We start from the raw sequence: 21,195 nt of genomic DNA on the forward strand, positions 1-21,195 counted from the left end.
TGCCCAACGAAATGCAGTTGTGTAGCTGCATGTTGCAAGCGAGCACTTCTATCTTCTACAGTTTGTTGTTTTCTTCTTTTCCCTGTCTTCCGCTTTTCGCCTTGTGCGACACACGGCAGCAGGGTGAGGACAGAGTTACAGCATATTCAATGCCCTATAAAAAGTTACGACAGCAGTTAATAACAGCAGCAGTGGATGTAGAATCAGAATCATCTTTAATGGCCATGTAAGTTTACACATACATGGAATTTGACTCCGGTTTCACTTTGCTCTTTGTACTTATACACAATATACAGTAAACAAGATAAATTTAAAAAAAAGATTTAAAAAAAAAGACATTAAAGACAGTAGTCAAAAAAGTGCAGATAGTGCAGATGGAAGAATCTGGTTAACTGTTCATAAGAGTGACGGCCAGTGGAAAGAAGCCGTTTCTGTGTCTGGTGAGTAGAGGAGTTGGAACAGCTTGTGTCCAGGGTGTGAAGGGTCTGTAGTGATCTTTCCAGCAGGCATCCTGGACAGACTGGATGATGGCGGTGTAAAACAGGATCAGCAGCTCCTGAGGCAGGTTGAACTTCCTGAGCTGGCGCAGGAAGTAGTAGGCAGTGTTGGGGGGCTCCTCCTGAAGTCCACTGCCATCTCTACAGTTTTGGCCTTGTTCAGCTCCAGGTTGTTCTGACCACACCAGAGGACCAGCTGTTCAACCTCCTGTACTGTTTCTTTGTGTCGTCTGTGAATTTCAGGAGTTTAATAAAAGCAGTAATGGTATGGGTAATACTAAGTGGAATGCACGTTGCTCGTTATACTCGTTACTGTAACAGGTCACTTTCACAAGCATTTCTTTATGTTTTCAACGTATCATTTATTTTTTTCAATGTTCAAGTTTCCAAGTTCATTAAGATTTATTTGGATCTAAAAATTCATGTCAAGTCAAAGAATATGGGTGCATTTTAAAATCCAGACACTTCAGTTTAAAAAAATATTTCACAGCTATAAATTCAGTGGCGTTTAAATATAAAATATTCAGTGGTGATTAGAGAGATTAAAATCATTATGAACATTATTTGCTTCCATAAAACTGTCTGAAGTCTCAGAAAAACACCTGCATTAATTCTGGTATCTTTCCAAAATATATACACTGAAATGGAAATCTAGAGCCGGGTTGGGTTTATTTAGTGTTTTTATTATTTTTTTCATTTTCACCTGGTACATATTTTTGTGTCAAATTGTGAGTTTTCAATAATTTTCTCACTATTAACTTAAAAAATAATTATATATATATATATATATATATATATATAAAAATATACTAAATACAATGTAAACACTGTACCTCTGGATTTTATAACCATATGTTGTTTTCTGTCATTAACAAGACTAAGGTTCCTGTTATAAACACAAAAACAACATTGAACAGGGGGTAACCAATATTTGAATATATATATATATATTTTTTAATTTAGATATGAAAGAAACTCTTCATAAAACACTTTTCCTCCCGTCCCAAATTGTGGCACGGGGGTGTGCTGTTAACCATGTTCGTATAACTGGAATTACATTTCTTTTTTAAACACTGTAATAAAATGAGCATTTTAGTTTTTTGCTTCGGTAATATAATTTTCCCTTAACATGACGTCACGGAGGTCAAGAAACGAGATCCAGCAGGTGCCTGCATCCACAGAAACCATTCAAATAATAATAACCAGAAGAAGAAAAAAGAAAATGTGTGACATAATCACAAGGTCATCTGCGGCAAATTCAACGCATCTCGGTAAACAATATTTGTGCTTTAAAGTATCTTAAAGAAATGAAGTGTGCGACAACAAAAGTCCTCTTTAAAAAGACACGAGACAAAAGTGAGGTCGCGTCCACATGAAGCCACGCAGGCCGACAAACAGTTTACGTGTAACGACGATGAGGAAACACCTGAACGACAAGAGAACAGCTCAACCTCCTCTTCCTCATCCTCTTCGTCCTGCTTTCATTCAGAAAACGGCCATCTGGTGGAGAGAGCGAGACAAACTCACCACTTACTTGTGCTCACATATGTTTCTACGTCAGAGTCGTTTATTTTATGACCACGACGAAGGCCACCATCGTCGCGTTAATGAGTTCTCATCGTGTCGTGTATCGTTTAAAATGTCAGAAAAAAAGTATTGGTCTGTCCAACGAACAGTCCAAAGAAACCCCAAACGTATTCAGATGACTCAAGACAGGAAACGGATTCATGTTTTGGAAGCTGGAAGCAGCAAATTACTCAAACTATTTTTGTCTAAATAGGTATATACATCGGTAATTCCTCAGGCACTCCACGTACTTGGATCATTTTGGTAATCGCCTAGTTGGGACGTTTAAAATGGTTAAAGACTTTTGTCCACCGCACGCACAAAAAGAAAACCCACATTTTGAGATTCACCCACTCCTGGATGCCGTTCTTGAAAAGCCTAGTTTTTTTGGAGGGGGGGCGAAATAAGAGAAAAATATTATGTAAACTCACATGTTGAACGTACTCTTAAGTCAGTGCAATAAAGATTAAAAATAATATAAATAATAAACAGCGCTCTGTCTGGATAATGGTTGAGTGCGACTCTTCACATCGTCATTGTCATCGTCGGCTTCAGCAGCCTCACGGTCCCCGACTCGACTCTCAGCGTCTCACTGTTTGGACCCGCGTTCAGGAAGAAGGGGAAAGGGAAAGAACTCCCGCGACCAGGTGGCCAAACATCTGGCCCGTCCTGCTTCTCAGTGCAAACATCAGTTCGGGAAAAAAGTTTTGCTGAGCCTTGTCGTTTAAAAGGAGCCGAAACAAGGGCCTCAGTTCGATGAGGGCTTTTCTTTTTTTTTGGGAAAAACCTCAGTAACAAAACTATAATCTCTGTTAAAATAACACGGAAAAATATACACAAATATATGTTGTACAATAAGATGAGCTCTTTAAAAAAAGAAACACACACACACACACACACACGCCTTATCAAAAAGAAAGTGCCGTCATCACTCTGCACCGTGTAAACATCCCGCTGCACACTTTCTTACGTAACAAAACAACAACATATTTCCTTGGCGTCCCAAACTGAACCGACGCTCGCGCTCTACGGTTAATAAAAGCTCATGACGTTGTATTGCAAGCGCGTTAAAGGCCAAACTCTGATTTCTACGTAATACCCATTCCCCCCACACCCCCAATTGTCATCACTCGGCGTGAGGCCGATACCCGGCGCGGTCACGACTCATCTCGGACCTTCAGCATCGACTTCAGGTGAACGCTCATCTGCTCTCGGCGCCGGTCGCTCCGCCGGGGCTCGCTGTCCCCGACCCAGTGGCTGGGCGGCTTGGGCAGGACGCTCGGCGAGGGCGGCTCGCTGAACTTGGCCCCGGCGTAGACCTTCTCGCCGTCCTTGAGGTGTTCAGGTGCGGCCTCGCCGGGCGGCACGCTCACGACAGAGTTGAGGGGCTTATTCGGGCCGCCGGGGTCTTTCTTCTTGGCGGGGTGAGCCACCCCGAGGCTCAGGCCCTGCTTGGGCTTGTGGCCCCGGGTGATCATGATCTGGGCGGCTTGGCCACCCGGCGGAGCCGCTCCTCGCTCCGATCGGCCGCCTTTGGATTTCAGCAGCTGAGAAAACAACAAAAAATGAATCATTAATCCGGTTATTAGGTGAAACATTATTAATGTATTACTGGGAAATGAATTGTCTCAAGATCCTCCTGGACCGTTAAAATCTTAGTTTCTATTTCTTTACTTAAGGTGGATTTACTAGTTGTTGTTTTTTTAATCATAGCTTTAAACTAAATACTCATGGCCTTCATCGGTGGGCGGAGTTTGCTCAGTTAACTCCACCCACCGATGAATCCCATGAGGTGTGGTTGAAAGCTCCAGACGCTTGTTGGTCGACGTTGAGATTAGAATTCTGCATCAAAAGCATACAAATAAATAAATATATATATTGTAATCATGATCTTTGAATTTGTGTTAGTCATTTTTATAATGTTTTTTTCACGAGTGACTTATTCCCCAAAAACCTACGAGCACATCCCTGGTAAACACAATATTTAAAATGCTGTTTAATGGATTAGTTGATTGTAAGTAGACTAAGAATTTCTTTGGTTGAAGAAAAACCTTTTGTTACTGTTGAACTCTATGTTTTTAATTGATCCACTTTGTGTCAGAAAGACTTAAAGAAAGTTTTAAAAACACTTCAGGAAACAGAGCTGAGGTTACCACTTATAAATACTACGAATACTTTTAACTGGAACAGTTAAACTATGTGTTTTTAGGTTTAAAAGCAAAAGCAGCTTCAGTAGTATTTGCCAAACTCAAACCTCAACCAGCAAAGTTCCTCCACGTTCGCATCCTGTACTCGCCAATATATTCCCTTAAAACTCTGAATATATATATATTACTCAATAATTACCGAACATTTATTATAGAGGGAAAGTCAGTACACACCTGTTAAATTAACACTTTAAAATAAAAAACTAACAGAAAAAAATACAATACAATACAATACAATATCTACACAATAAAATGTGTTTTTTGTGTGTGTTGTGAACCCGACATGAACTTCCTCTCCCTTTTATGTATTTAATTATTTTAATTAGACAGACAAGCCGGTCCGCCTCGTGCAACCTGCGGCTTTAACGTCCCAGAAGCTGGCAGCAGAAAGAGGAAGAACAACTTGTTCACACTTTTGATTCTTGCTCAAGGATTAGTAACTGCGTCAGAGGACTAAACCCACTTTATGTCAACAACACATCAACATTCTCATTATTTTATTTCTCCATCTTTTTAATGGGGATTTATAATAATATAACTATTAAAAATAATAATAACAAATACAGGAATGTAAATAAGATTACAACAAGTTATTATGTTATACAGGAGAATAATGATTTGGTCTCCAAGACTTTGACAGAGACCAAGTTGAGGTCTTCTAATGTGTTGTTGTTGTTGTTGTTGTTTTTTCGACCAATACTCCCAAACTAACATATTTAATGTGCCACAATAAAAGACTAACAATATAACACTATTTATATTTGCTTAAATATGACAATGCAGGTGTAAACACTACTTTGACTTAGACGAATGTCCTAGTTGTCCAAAAAAAGAAAATAACTGCATCAAAGAAGAAGAAGAAGAAGAAGAAGAAGAAGAAGAAGAAGAAGAAGAAGAAGAAGAAGAACCACAACAACAACAACAAAGGAGGAAGTTGACGTCACCTCTTTCCTCACTCCCTGCTTGAGGTTGTGCAGCGTGAGCGCGGACTGTGCACCGAGAGGCAGCTCGGTACCGGGCGCAGGGTTGCTGGTGTTGTTGTTGTTGTTGTTGTTGTTGTTGTTGTTGAGGTCGGAAAGCCGGATGTTAGGGCAGCTTCTCGGAGGCTTCCGCAGCTTACTCCCTCCTTTCTTCTTCCGCAGCGCCTGCCTCGTCTTCACCGACATCGGGTTGTTATTCTCGGCGTTGCGGATGTCTGCTTCACCGCCGCAAGCCGGAGATCCGTCCAACATACTCCTTAATTTAAACTAATAAACTAATTGGTATTAATATATATTATTTCAAATAATATCTGCCGCTAAAAAAACGACGGACGTCCTTCTGGCCCGAGATGGCGTCGGTGCCAGTGAGTTTTTGAAGCAGGAGGACAGAAGCAGCGTGGTCGTGACATGCAGCTTCTAGGGGAATTTCAAAATAAAACGCTATGGTGACAAATACAGAGGCGCAATGCGGATTTGTGGGATCCAAGAAAATATGTGTTCAAACAACAGTATATTGTTTGATCATAGGTTGTGTGGTATTGCTATTAAAAACAGGATTAAAATGTTAATATTATTTTTATGTAAATATATATTTTTAAATGATGTCTGATGTTATTGTAGTTTTTCAGATTTAGTTTATTGTTACCTTTCACCAAGTCAAATGTGCAACATATACGTGGCAATAAATAGTTCTGATTCTAATTATGTTTTACAGCAATAAACTTGCCATTAAGTACAACTTTTCAAAGATCCACTGTGTGCATAAATCACAGTTGACCCTTTGTTTTCTCTCAGATCATTAACTTACGTATCTTTAGTATCACAATGTAAAAATAATTTACCACAAGTAAAAGTATAAAAGGTATTACTAGCTTACCAGGGAATTTTAGATAGTCAAATTTAAATCTATTAACTGTAATATTGGAGACTCATACAGAATCAATCACAATGATTTATAAGTGTTATTTTATAATGTATCATAAAACAGATAATTTATTACTAATAAATGGACGAGCAACATCGTAATAGTGTCGTACTGAAAAGCAACTTTCTATACTTTTATTTTGTAGACAAACTGTCCCAACTTCCGACAGCATTCCGTTTACTGCAACACATCTCCACTTCCGGGGATCTGTTTCCTTTAAGAGGCGTTTATGACTTCATCCTGTCAGTGACGTCCTACCTTTTTATTGGGTTGTACATTTTCTAATGCAGACCAAAGTTTTAAGAGATAATATATTGATTACAGAATACAAATAATAATAATAATAATAATAAAATAGATGACACTCTGTATGTGCATTTAAGACGTGCTTAATCCAACCAGGACCTCTCAGGTCACCGAAGGTCAATTTCATTTCATGTGATCAAAACGTTGTTGATTTTATTTATATTGCATGTTTTTCTTAGATTGTATGTTTTTTTTTATATTGTTGCCACCATAGTTTATGCATACTTTGCAGGTTAACATGGTTTTAGTAGCTCTCTTAATGAATTATTATTAATTATTAATCGTTTATCAAGCAAAAACAACAAATATTTGTTGATTCCAGCTTCTTTCTTGAAGGAAATTGCTGCTTTTCTTTGTTTAAATGGTTGTAAATGTAATAGTTTCGCGTCTTGGGTGTTTTTTTAAACAAAACAAGCAATTTGAAGACTTTCACTCCCTGGGAAATTAGCGTTTTAGTTGGTTATTAATCAAATAAAAATAATTGTGTGTGAAATTGTCTATTTCACTAAAAGCCTAAATTGCCTCATTATATTGTTTCTTATTGGTAATAAAATGAACAAATAGCCACAGACGCTGAAAACAGGTTTGGTATCACACAGTTTTACTGTAGAAAACGTGATGTACAGCTGAAACCTTCATAACATTCAGGAAAATGCACGTCTCTGTGCATACAGCTACGTCTACACCTCATCGCCCTCTTAGAAGCAGGAAGAACCCGTTCTACAAACACTGACAACACGTTGGCGGGCCGGTACGTTTCGCACAGCACATCTTGTAAGTGCACAGAAGTCTGATAAACTAGATTAATCATGAGACATAATTATTTGGCAGAGAGAACCAAAGGAACTTAAAAGGCAAATTTAAAAAAAAACACACGGAGGACATGTTACAAGTTTGTATCGGTACAAAAAATATATATATATAAACAATATACAAATACAATAGAACATCTAAATGTCCATTCCTGTGGCCCCGGTGCATATCACGTGTCACCGCGACCGTAGAAGGCAAACCAAAGAGACACAAAGGGTCCTGGAGGTGTCGGAGGCGGCGGTGGACCTCAGGGCTCAGGGCTGGGCCTCCGCCTCAGCGGGTTCGTCGTAGATGTAGCTGCCGACACCGCCGGTGTTGACTCCTGAGAGTGGGGGAGGGAGTAAAGGTTAGATGTAACCTTTTAAAAAAAAGGCCAAAAAAGTCCTCAACACAAAAATGTTCAGTCTTTTCACATGTTTTCATCCTTTATTTTACAAAAATGTATCATGTGTTTGGACTTATAATTCATTTAATAATATTAAATAAATGATAACAAACGGTTCAGTGACTTGTGAACAGAATAACATAAGATTTCAAACTGTGTGAAGAACCTCAACAAAAAGGTGTGTGTGTGTGTGTGTGTGTGTGTGTGTGTGTGTGTGTGTGAACCCTGATGTTCAGACGTTGTTGGCCGTGTGAGCGACAGATCCAACAGGATGTATATATATAACGTGTATTTTAATTCTTGAGCCACATTTCTTTCAACAATCAACACTCGAAATGATGAAGACGCTTGCGAGTGACAAGGTAGTACAAGAAATTCACTTTGACCTTTTTTTACTTTTTTTTCCATTAAAACTTATTATTTTTTCATTTTTTACAAAATGTACCAAACCCCTGGCAGAGAGGAAGACCTGAGGTAGATAGTGAGACTGAATATGAATGTAAATATTCTAAACTAAGAAGAAATCTGGTCTAAATTGACATAAAACACTATTAACCCTTCAGGGTCTTAGGCCTTTTTCTCGATTTTAATAATTTCTTAAATTTACCTTTTAAAGGCTCTTGCATATGTGATATATACCCATGTGTTACATCAAAAATTGCATAACAATCTCAGTCATAAGGCACAAGTAGAAAGTGATCCAAAAATATAATAATAATATGGGAGGTGAACTTCCTTGTGAAAACATAGCTCTACTCATGTGGACGAACTGTTATGGTGATGGAAATTGGTTTACCAAAGGTCTTAGGTTCACAAAAGCAGTGGAATATATGCAGGGCCGGAGTGGGGCCACTTTTCAGCCCGGGAATTTCAGGCTCAAGACCGGCCCACTTTTTCCATGGTAGTGGAAATTGGATAAATGAAGCAACAGTTCAGCTCTTGCTATCCTGTAGTTTTTTTTTATTAATACCATGGTCCAACAAATAATTTAAAGGTTAAATACAACAATAATAATCCACTTAAGATGAGAAGTTCACAAAAAATATTCCACTATTCCACAAGGATAGGTTGATAAATTAACAAAAGCAGAAATAAATAAATAAAACATTTGAAACGTATCCCACTCTTCAACAAAAAGGCATATTGAACTAAAGTTTACAGTTCAACTTACAGTACAGTATACACTTACATTGTGAATAGCACCAACAGCATCTACAGCATCAGTAACCGCCTAAGCAGTGCACTGGTTTCAGCCACTGTATCTATAACTGTGTCGTTGCTTATAGACATGAGGATTTCCTTCTCTGTGCACATTAACACACACACGCCTTGTAACGCCACAAGTTGTCTTGCAAAGTTGAGCAAACAATGCATATTGGTTCATCAAGTACTTTCATATACTGCTCTTTCTTACAATATATAACTTTAACTCATATTGTTTCCTCTGTTATCCTCTCTACCTGTCCCTGTAGTCATGGCCTCTTCATTGCAAATGTCGGGCTCATCATTTTCTTATCTGCTGCTCCGAAACTACAAAGAAAATTTACTTCAATACATACTTCAATATCAATATTATATATCAATATTTGCAAAGTCTATGGATCGCCATATTTTGGGTGATATAAAAAGGCTAATATTTTAATTCAATTTAATATTTTGCTTGGGAATTGGTTGACAACGCTACAAGGATATTAATCAAGGCTACAACGTTTGCTAATCAATAGGCCTTTGTCTCTCTTTACCAGTTGCCACTTGTGTTTGTCCTCTTGAAAATAAATCGGTAAGCTTGGCACATTTGGCAGCATCCTCCTCCAATGCCTTTCTTTTTTTCAACCTGGCTTTTTCAGCTCCTCCTGCCCTCTTCCTCCGTCCATCCTCCCTGACGCGTATTGTTGCAGGCGGGCCGGCCCAGCTATCGGTAGCCTATCTGAGAAAACTTTTTGGAAAAGACGAGCTACGGACCGAACCAACTCTATTTGGGAGGGGTGAACTTCCTCGCATGGTGCAACCCATGCAGAGGCTGCGGTGTCAGAATGCGGAACGTGTGCAGCCCACTTTAAGAGAAGATGGACTAACGTGACGAATGTCAACAAATAAAACCGGCCCAGAAGTGAAGCGGCCCACCGGCCCACTTTTATCATGTTTGTCATGTTGTCTGTGTTTGTTGTAATGTATGTCGAGACGGATGCCTAATTTTTCTACTATTTAATTACTGCAAACCAAGTCTACCTATAAAGTAACCAAACCAAACCAAATGAAAAATTTATATTACAACAGTTTTTGTTTTCAAACAAAATATTTACTATATATTTGAGTCAAAATATGTACTATAGAAAAACAAACTATTCACAATGTTTACATAATGTGCATGTTTCAGTTTTAGTTTTGTTTTTTCAAGAACAGTTTTCAGAACAACATATGTACTGCGTATGTATCTGTGTACTATGGACTGTTTACCAGCGCATGGTCGTGTGTCGCGTAGCGCAGAGTAAAACTGAACAGCTGAGCGGAGCAGAGGTGCTGTGCCGTCCGTCTGTGGCAAGTGTTGTTCTGCAGTACACTGCAAGAAGACACTAGTTTTTAGCTGGGTAGTGTGCTGTCTATATGACTAAAAAACAGTGTATTGTTGCAGTGTGGATGGGTGGGTCATTAGGGATTTCCTGAGTGTTCATTGGGTAGTTTCACACAAAATGTCACCTGAATTGACAAATCACGATGAAAGGCGTAGCACGACACAGACTCCACAGAGTGTCAGCTCCTGTTACAGGCACGTAAGAACACACAGAGGAGGGGGGCGGAAACTACAGAGTTTGGCGGATCTAACAGCAGAGGATTCTTATTTTTCCGCCGTTTTTTCGTGAAGATATGAATATTTAAAAAATTGTAAACACTGTCAATTACACCGGCGTGATTCAAGACCCCAGAGGGTTAATAAGCACATTTACAAGATATATAGCTCATTTATTTGGCTCCCTCCACCGAGGTTTGACTGACAGGACTGCCTCTGATAAATATGAGTAGATCTAAAATGGCCTCCTGCAGGCTGTTGTTTGGGGACGCAGTGTTAAACTTCTTTTTTTAAGCAGGCTCTCTGAGCTCCAGCTGCTGTATTCCTGACGTCATACCTTTGGGCCCAAACAGCACGGCGTAGCACGGCTTGTGGCAGTACGGCTGTCCATCGTGCTGCAACAGGTAAGAGAAGAAAACCTTGAAATTCCTCACACTTATTTTTAACGTGATGAAAACAATACGAGCGACGTCAACGTGGTGACATCATAGCCTCATCTCTCACCTCTGCGTGGCTGCCGGCAGACAGAGTCTTACTGCACCTCTCGCAGCGCAGACAGGGCCGGTGCCAGTTCTTCCCCAGAGACGACACCTTCTCAGCTACACACACACACACACACACACACACACACACACACACACACACACACAAACCATGGAGATAGTCACCATGGAAACTGGCCACTTTAGTCACTTTGACACATTCCAACACCGTGAGATACGAAGACGCCAATCTGCTCACCGAAATACACCGTCTTGTTGCATCTGGGGCAGATGTTGGGTCCTCCGGAGAAAGAGGAGAAGCTTGCAGCTGATTGAAATGGAGCAATGTATTATTATTATTACAAAAAAAAGGTACAGCATACACACAATCCCTCTTATCCTCTTTATTTCCATCGCTCTGCCCCCCCCCCCCCCCCCCCCCCCCTCTACTTTCTCTTCTCCTCCATCCCCAAAAACTAAAGTGACCTGAACCAAACATCTTCATCCCTCCAGACTCCAGCATACTCTACCAAAATGTTGGCAGTCTTCTTCTGCTGCACATATTTCTCACCCTTCACCGGTCCCCGTGCGGGAGCTTTTTTTGTCTCCCCCTGCGGCTTGCCATCCGTCTCCATGGAAATGGCGGCGGGGGCCTCGTTGACAGGCGCGTCGTACACGTAGGAACCGGCTCCGCCGATGTTCACTCCTGGGCGTAAGTGGCAAAACGTTGCATTTTACGGACATGAAAATGTGACCAACGCAGAGTTGATACATATGTTTTTTTTACTCAAAAAGAAGAAGAACAAGAACAAGAAGCTGCACCTTTCGGTCCGAAGAGGGCGGCGTAGCAGGGCTTGTGGCAATAAGGTGTCCCGTCGTGCTGCAAAACACAAGAGGGAGGGAAAGTGAGCCGACAACTTTTTTTTGTATTTAGTCTGTTTGGATTCACGTAATGCCAAATAATAATTTTGTTCTCTGTTCGCAGGAATTCATAACGCACGACAGGGCTAAATATGAGCATCGGCTCGATCTGTTTACACTCATTTCATTTAATTAAACTCTGTGGCGGCCTGTTCCCTGGGAGATGACACACACCGTGCTCTCTGTGAGAACAATGTGTTGTTTAAATCAAATGGAGACTTTTCCGTGTTTGACCCTTTTCAAACATAACTTGTGTTACATTGCTGGCTTCATCAAAACGAGTCCGTAGAAAACACAAGAACCGCCCACCCGCTCAAAGGTCTGAAAAGCGAAGCCGATGCTGAAGTGTCCTAAAGCTGCATTCTCTCTTCTGACCACCAGGGGCCGACTCCTCTGGTTGTATAGAAGTCTATAGAAAATTACTCTACTTCTCTCTTGATTTATTCCCTCAGTAAACATTGTAAACATGAGTTTATGTCTCAATCTCTAGTTTCAAGTCTTCTTCAATACAGCATGATGTTCATTAAGTAAATTATGGTCATTTAGAGTAAACAGACCATAAAGGGGATGCTTTAGGGTGGGACTACAAGGTGATTGACAGGTTGCTACAACGGTCTTACAACTTTAACCTTTTCTCTGTGTTTTTTCAGAAAAAATATTTGGGTCGCCATCAAAATGTCTTATTCAGAGAAATAAAATATATCATTATTTGGTTGTATTTAGCTCAAGGCTCAATTTAACTCAAGGCTTCAAAATGTCGCCAAACCTAGGGGGGAAGTCACGGTCACTACTTTTAAGAAACAGTACTTCCTCATTAAAAGCTTATTTTAAGACCAAGGAAGCCACAGAAACTATCATAGTTGTAAATAACAGGCCACTAAGTTATTAAGCTCAACGCTTGTGTAGGCGCTGAATTGAGCAACACATCTCGGACCACAGATGGACTGAAAGTATTACTGAACAGTCACAACGAGAGCTGGTTTAAAATTACATTTATGTGGACAAACTGCAGCAAAGAAAGAGACACTTCGAAGATTAATAAACTGTTCCAGATACGCTTGTAGTGAACAAATCCTTAAACTCAGGCAGAGACTTTTACTGGGGACCTTTGACAACGGAGAATGTCGTCTCAACGGGAAGTATGTGGCTTCCTTGTGGTGTGCACTGTACCAGATTTTAGCTACAGCTAATTCGCATCTGTAGTCCCAGTAACTGTTCAAGTTTGACCACAAGGAAACCTCGAACTTCCTGCTGAGCTTATCTGCTCTTCAATCAAAGGCCCCAAAAACAGTTCCAATTCTACTGTGGTTGTAATGTACCTTCATACCAGTGGCGGGCCGTCAGGGCCTGCTAAGCCTTCTCTGCTGGTCTAAACAGAATCACAAAGTTATAGCTATTTTATAATTTCCTTTTTTTTTCACAAATACATATGTATTATAATTAGTTTTCCCTATTGGCTTATTTGCTCATTGCACAGCTCTTGTCTCCTGTCTGTTTCTCATGCCTAGTCTGTCTGCTTCTGGTCTGGCCAGCGAGCTGGTCTACCTCAAGCCCGCTCCTTAATGCTCTTTATCCAATCAGATCTCACCTCTATTTCTCTCTATGTTTCTCTCTCTTCTCTCTCTCCGCCGGTTAAACACATGGTGACGGCCAGCGAGGGGGTTCTGTACTGTGATTCCTCGCAGAGACAGCAAAGCACCCTGCACACACACTCCGGTACATTAGGTGGCGCCGGCAGTATGCACCTAGTCAAGTTGGTTGCGACCCGCCACTTATACTTGTAGAAGAAGAAGAAGCTGCCGCTGCACAGTGCCGAACAGCATCCCGTCATGCGCGTATTTATGTATACGATATCAGACAGCAGGCCTAGGTATAAAATGCATGGCCCGCCACTGCTTCATACTAATGCCGTGTTCACACCAAAACAGTTGCGAATTTTCGCAACGCCACTTCGCCTATATCGCGCCGCAGGTGAAAAATTCGCTCTATGTGGTTAATCCGTTTTTTCGCAACCATCGCTGGGGAAAGGGGGCGGGGCTTATCTCTGTGTCTTGAAAACATTTACTATTTCCTTCATCCACCAGGTAAATAACCACTAGTTATGCTTTATACTTGTTGAGGAAGTCCCACACACGTCGGAACATCAACCACCCCCGTGTCTGGGTTCATAACATTATCCTTAGTCACACACAGCTCTGACTCCTCCAGGACGAGTGTCGGAATGAAGCCGCTTCCAGCGCTCCTTCAGCGGACCAGCAGCAGTTTCATTCAGTAACGGCAGGAATGGCGGTGATGCCGGGCGGAGCTTCTATCTCCGTGTTTGTGAAAGCATTTACTATTTCCGCCATTCAGCATTGAAATAACCTCTAGTTCTGCTTTATACTTGTTGAGGAAGTCCCACACACGTCGGAACATCAACCGCCCCGTGTCTGGGTTCATAACATTATCCGTAGTCACACACAGCTCCGACTCCTCCAGGACGAGTGTCTGAATGAAGCCGTTTCCAGCGCTCCTTCAGTGGGCCAGCAGTTTCATTCAGTAACGGCGGTGATGCCGGGCGGAGCTTCTCAAAGCTGATTGGCTTTCGCAACTACGCGTCATGCGAATTATTCGCTGGAGTTGAAATATTTGAACGCCAGCGAAAAAGCAGCGTTGCGACGCCGTTTCGCTTCTATCGCGACGCCCGGCGAAAAATTCGCTTTTTCGCAACCTAACGCAGCTGTGCATTGACTTAACATGTAATCTGGACGCGCGAATATTTTGCAACTGTTTTGGTGTGAACACGGCATAAGTGTATCTGTAACCGCTGCAGCCTGTGACTGCAAATAGTTTCTCTATTAAGATGATTTATTGCAACACTCGTGCAGACGGATCGTTCCCCTTCTGTTGTAAACTATTAATCACTACTTCCACACCTTTCACTGTGCTGATCAGTCAAATGCTGAAAATTAAATCCTACAGTAAATCACCCAGTTAATTTTTTTTTTCAAAATTTTTTTTTCAAAAAATCCGAATGATTTTGCATACCCATACTAAATACAGAATATCTCCTCAACCACAAGGACTGTTGGAATCATTTCAAAAGGTATAATATACAGAAAACACGTGTGAGACTAGTTAAAATGTTCATATAACAGTATGTGTTACTGCTTTATTGGTTGATGATAGAACACAGGAAATAAAAAAAATGTTTCCGAAAAGACTTAAACGCTTCCTAGATGTATTTATTCTTTTTAATTATGCATATGGTCGCTAAAAGAGCACTATGTGTTAACAGTATCTCTGCAAAGTTTGACTTTGATTAAGTAAAGTTAAATATTTTTAGTAATTCATTTAGTGCACATTTCGTGAACCATAGGTTTAGGTCCCTGAAAGCAAAAATGCCTTCTTCCTGGACCTTGGACACATCTGGTTCCACAACAGAGGGGCTCTGCTCAAGCAGATGCACCAATACATACCAGGCAAGGTCATGTGGAATATTGTTTCATCCATAAGTAAGTCATATTTCAGTGTTTTGGCTGTAATGTGGTTGATATCTTGCAGAGAAAGGTGCGCCAATCATGTGTGTCATCAAGCTAGGGATATGAACATTTTAACTCGTGTCAACTGGTGACTTTCATTCGAACGCGTCCGTGGTGGCTCGTGGTAACCTCATTGCATGAAAAAAAATGCAATGTGGTTGATATCTTATCACTCAACAACAACACACTGTCCAAGACGGAGTGGAGCACAGCAGCGCAGCATGCAGCAACGACGAAAATGGCCGACCAACAGCTAGCCTACAACAGAAATTAAGAAAACATTGCTTTTTGGACACGGCCTTCAGAACAGAGTGGAATGTGGAACATGGTCACATTATTGAGCACTAAACTTTATTCTCATATTGGATGTTCAGCTGCACTGATTTACAGAGAGAAACACTGTGTAGAGCTTTCTCTAAATATCCACATCATCTACTTTACTTTTGAGTTGTATTAATTAATTTGAGACATACACTTTGGGGAGCAACCTTTTTTGAGTATAACACAAACAATAACTGACAAGTACGCATGCGTAAAACTGTATCTGTCATTAATGCAGATGAGGGTGAGAAGAGCAGTAAGCTGTCTCATCATGCAAAGCTAAATACAGAGTTTACACGTTATTTTGTACTTTGAGTCAAATACATGAAAGTTTGAGCTGTGCTCATGTAAAATACAGCACTGTGTCGGGGCAGGTGAGGGACAGGAGCAGAGCGGGAACCCCATCTGGTACAGCTGGTGCTGCCGAGCGCCGCGGACAACCTGAGGACACCGCTGCGCATCTCGTCCTCGCTGCTCGACAAGATGCTCTCGATGCTGAAACCTTTCGACTTGTCCCTGCTCGCTGCGTGTCCCTTCAGCCTGTCCGGCGCGAGCGCAGCCAGGTTTGTGTTCCCTGCGCAGCTGAAGCTGACCGCAGAGCGGACCTCTCCTGGTCTCTCCCGCTGAACGCAGACCGCCTCTCTTCCTCCGCATAGCGTCCATCCGGACCCGAAGGAGATAGTCTGCGACTATTTGCATTTACGTGTGATAAGTGACTGACAGGCTGGTCCGTCCAGGGCGGGCGCCAACCGAGTCCCAGGGCGGGCCCGGCACCCCAAGGTCCACCCATGTTGCCGGGCCTGGCTAATCATGTGTGGCATCAAGCTGGGCAGGGGCGGACTGGCCACGGGGGACACCAGGGAGCTCGGCCCACGTCCATCACCAAACGGCCCTCCCTCTGACATCACCAGCCACAACTATATTCTATGGCTCACAGAACACGTTAAATTGACTCTAATACATGATGTAGACGATCACTGACTGACATTTATACTACTCCTCGCCTCTGTACTCACACTCATGGTTTCCACACCCAGCATGCAACACTACTGATCGCGATCTGTATTCACACTCATGGTTTGGATGTTGCTTGCAGGTTTTCAGAGTTTTTTGCCGATTTCAGGATATTCTGCCTTAATTTAATCCAGAACACCGGCAGAGTTGAAACGTACATTAAAGTTTCATTTTCGGGGTAATGTAATCACGTAGCGTCTTTGACATGTGTCAACACTAAGAGGCTCAGACGCACAGACGGATGGATCCGGCCATTCTTCAAAATAAAACCTCTTTTTTTTCATTCTTTCTGTGCGGCGCGGTACTAAGGGGACTGATGATATAGTTTTCATTACCATGTGACTATAATGTACCTGGGTCGGCAGAGTTAGTTTAGGTTCTGTTACTTAACTTATTGTTTTGTTATGCACCTTCAATACACACACACACACACACACACACAACACTACTGATACCACTGATGTTCACACCCCATCATATGTTCTGTTCTACAATATAGTTTGTACTGATTCTACCCTCTGATTCCAGTTTCTTTATAGTGCGGTCTTTCTCTGCTGACGTTCATTCCTTAAGCCTCTGTAGTTATACGTATCATCTGATACTAGCCCAGAGTTAAGCATATTAATCTAACAAAGTCCAATATAAATACCAAGTATACCTACCTTGGACTGTTACAATAGCCAGGATCATTATATTTCATGGGTCAATCCAGGCAAATTGGTGTAGCCAAATGTTAGAAAAAAAACATATATGATGTGATCTCTTTGTAATCGTCCAAAATAATGTTAAGTGTATGGATATATTTCCAAGTAAGCCACTGACTGGTCGATACGTGCGATGCATTAAGTGGGCAGCGCACCGTATTGAGTGGGCTGGTCTGACAGTAACTCCCGGGCCACTTTTTCCCCCCTGAAGCTAGGGATATAAAAAGTGATATTTCCATAACTTGGGGAGCTCTCTCTCGAGTCACTTTCGAGTCCTCTCGAGTCATATTTATGGTTTATGTTAATATTTATGGTTGAATTGTGTTATGAACATGTAAAATGGAAATGATTTTATGTCACATAAGTGGCTCTGGTATCGATTCATGGGGCTACGATTCATGAGATTCTCACTCAATACTGAACCAATTTAAAAATAATAGTAGTTCCCACAAAACCATGGGAAGATCGAGCCCAGGTTGAAAAATACCAAAGTTACCCTTTAAAAGAATGGCAATCCTTTGCCACCTAATATTAATGATAACACATAAATGTGGGAATTACAGTGTAAACTTTAAACTCATTACTCTCAGACGCCCCCTTCTGTTCATGTCCTCTCACCTCAGCGTGGCCTCCTGGATTCAACGTCTTGTTGCAGCGCTCACATTTCAGACAGAACTTGTGCCAGTCTTTCCCCAAAGACGACACCTTCTCCGCTGCAGAAGAAAAAGAAGAAGAAGAAGAGACACAAATGAGGGATTTAAATCAACCTGCATTATAAAACTACCGAGTTACATGGTCATGTTTATGGTGGTTTAAGACCAGTATAAAGATCCAGCGAAGATGAATGGACCAGGCTGGGAAACCAGACGACAATAGGACGAGAAAATAAATTCACAAAAGACAAAAAAAATGAAGATCCAATCAGCCAAGCAACATTTTAAGGAGGCCAGAGAGGTATACACAGAAATGTTCCAGAAAACACAATCAAATCAGAGAGACAATTATAAACATCATTGCCAAAAAATATCAAGCAGAAAATGGAAAAAGGTCTTTCCTTTTATTTTGATGAGATCGAGGTTAAAAATATCAAACGGCCAATAGAGATTCAAGGGGAATCATTCAATGTAGAGAAAGCATATATATATATATATATATATATATATATATATATATATATATATATATATATATATATATATGCTTTCTCTATCTATCTATCTATCTCGATCTTTATTTTCTTGTAATTTAGTTATTTACTTTCCCCCCTTTTTTATATCAAATTTGTTGTGAAAATGAACACAAAACACTTGATTGATACTGACAACTTTCAATCTCAAAATTCCCAAAATAGACCAACAGACAGACAGTCTGACAGTCAAGATGGCTGCGAAGATAAGAAGAAGGTGTATTTATTCATCTTGGATTGTGCCTTTCTTTAGTGGATCATAACATATCGGGGTTTAGAATTAACGTCTTTAGCTAGAAGCAATTTGCCGGTTAAGAGCAGCGAGACTCAGCCGTCAAAGATGCTATAACAAAAATATCAAAGCTGATGCGAGATCGGCCTCACGAGGACAAACATATGATCTCCCCAAAGGCCAGAGATAAAGAAATGACAATCTGAATCATAGCAGAGCAGATTGTTGCAGGTAAAGTGATGAAGACGCTTGACGGGCTCTTGGGAGGTCACGTCAACCTGAAGCACATTCTCTGCACTGCCGAGCGACTCAGAGAGATTCACATCTTGTTGTCTCGGTCATCGTAACAAAAACTTTCTATGACGCTTCTGATCTCCCGATAAACGGAACTAAATGCCTAATGCTTTCCCTCCTTCTTGAACCTGCTTTCCAGCTTAAAAGGAGATGTCACAGTTAAAAAAGGAAGAAAATAGACACCAGTGAGGAACTTGCATTAAAAAGTACCAAAAACCACATCCTCTATTTTCAAACCCGTAGTCGAGGTCCTCAGGGTGTGCATGTCTGGGTCTGTGGTCTGGTCTGCTGCCATGCGGCTGTAATCCAGACCAAGATGGACTGCACCTGCCACAGCCTGTGACAGGCAGTCCGCCACCTGAATGACCTTACCGGCTACGTGCTGTAAATCCGTGGTGAACTCGGAAATGTAGGACAGATGACGTTGCTGGCAGGCGGACCACGGCTCGGCCACCTTGGCCATGGCGAAAACCAGCGACTTGTGGTCGACAAAGGCGGTGAAGTGTCGACCCTCCAGCAGGAAACGAAAGTGTCTGATGGCGAGGTAGAGACCCAGCAGCTCTCGGTCGAAAGTGCTGTACTTACGCTCGTTAGCGCGCAGCTGGCGGCTGAAGAAAGCAAGCGGCTGCCAGGCCCCCACCTACCCGCCGTTTTCGGAATGTCCAGTGATTGCATGGGCATCTGATGATAGTCCTGCACGAGGTCTACCTTAGAAAAAAATCACCATACCGGCCAGGTGTGCTGAAAAATCCTGTATGTTCGGGACCGGGTATCGGTCAGGTGTCGTTGCCTCATTAAGCCGCCGGTAGTCACCACATGGGCGCCAGCCGGCACCAGGTTTGGGCACGATGTGAAGGGGTGACGCCCACGGGCTGTCAGATCGGCGGACTATTTCAAGGCGTTCCATGTTAGAAAACTCCACTAATGAGCGCCGGCCCTGGCGTTTGGCCACCGAAACTGCATGGTGAGCGGCATTTAAGAGCCTTCGGTCCAAACTTCTCCTGATAGAAACACAAGCCTGAAGAAGACTGCTGCCAATGAGAAGAAGTTGCTGCGACAAGTGTGGAATCCTACATTGTCACAGGAGCGACGTGCGTGGGAAAACACGCCATGACCAAGTGCCCTTGGCTTGCCAGGAAAAAAATGTCAGCCTCTTCAGCCAGTTTTCTACAGTCAGTGATTGTGGTGTTGGCCAATGCAGCTCTGACTTGGGAAGGCAGCTGACGCAGGAAAAGTTGGATGAAAAGAAAATCGGCTCTGTGCTCATCCAGGAGATCTAGCATACGGTCAATGAGCTCAGACAGTTTGCTATCACCCAGTTCTTGGAGGGAGAAAAGCCTGCTACCTCTCTCAGCGTCGGACAGTTCAAAAGTCTTTAACAGGTGGGCTTTGAGCGCTGCATATTTCTCCGTAGCTGGAGGCTGTTTAAGGAGACCCACCACCCGGGTCGCCATTGAGTTACCGAGAGCCGACACAACGTAGTAGTACCGTGTTGCATCAGCGGTTATCTTCCGCAACGCGAACTGCGCCTCCACCTGGGCAAACCACGCCGACGCTGACGATTCCCAGAATTCGGGGAGTTTGAGGGTAACAGCGTTCGCGGCCATGGTCGAGTCGTGTTTGCGAATACGCCGAGCAAACAAACGTCGGGGTCACCAGTGAGGAACTTGCATTTAAAAGCAAAAGGCAATTCCTTCAGTTGAGAACACAAGTCGTGTCTCGTTTATTTTACATCTCGAAAAAACTGCCCTCTAGCCTAACAAGCATCGGGGCTTACGTCATCAACCACAGCCGAACTCTTAAACAGTAATACCTACGTGTATAACACATTACTTAAATAACTGCATGACACAACAGTGTATAGAACCACAACTAAGAACAAGGGTGAATTATGAAGTCACATTTACTACACAAGCATGAAACTTCCCCAGTTGATTACTTACATTAAGACAAGTATTTTATCTAAACGATGTGTTTCCTTGCGGAAGTCTCTCCTTAATGCTAAAACCAAGTCTTCAATAAAAAGTAAAAATGTAAGAAACTATGTTTCATT

The 21,195-nt window shown here is 41.9% G+C and overlaps 2 protein-coding genes across 2 annotated transcripts in view; both read right to left on the bottom strand.

Moving 5' to 3' along the window:
- Window positions 1-259: 259 nt before the first annotated feature.
- pnrc1 (proline-rich nuclear receptor coactivator 1) lies at window positions 260-5,502 on the bottom strand (the record flags this gene model as incomplete). Its single annotated transcript, XM_079215699.1, has 2 exons — window positions 260-3,610; window positions 5,215-5,502. The coding sequence occupies 2 exons, from the start codon at window positions 5,500-5,502 to the stop codon at window positions 3,221-3,223; spliced, it is 678 nt and encodes a 225-aa protein (XP_079071825.1). The 3' UTR covers window positions 260-3,220.
- Window positions 5,503-7,548: 2,046 nt separating this feature from the next.
- The window catches only part of LOC306734896 (cysteine-rich protein 2-like), a gene marked incomplete at both ends in the record, with an annotated part of 17,470 nt that continues 3,823 nt past the window's right edge, over window positions 7,549-21,195 (bottom strand). Inside the window, 7 exons of the mRNA XM_079216305.1 lie at window positions 7,549-7,616; window positions 10,805-10,862; window positions 10,972-11,066; window positions 11,209-11,277; window positions 11,521-11,655; window positions 11,772-11,829; window positions 18,049-18,143. Of these exons, the coding sequence (XP_079072431.1) occupies window positions 7,549-7,616; window positions 10,805-10,862; window positions 10,972-11,066; window positions 11,209-11,277; window positions 11,521-11,655; window positions 11,772-11,829; window positions 18,049-18,143 (578 nt within the window). The remainder of the gene's footprint in view (window positions 7,617-10,804; window positions 10,863-10,971; window positions 11,067-11,208; window positions 11,278-11,520; window positions 11,656-11,771; window positions 11,830-18,048; window positions 18,144-21,195) is intronic.

This window comes from Taurulus bubalis (genome assembly GCF_910589615.1).
Source record: "Taurulus bubalis genome assembly, chromosome: 3".
Classification (NCBI taxonomy): Eukaryota; Metazoa; Chordata; class Actinopteri; order Perciformes; family Cottidae; genus Taurulus; species Taurulus bubalis.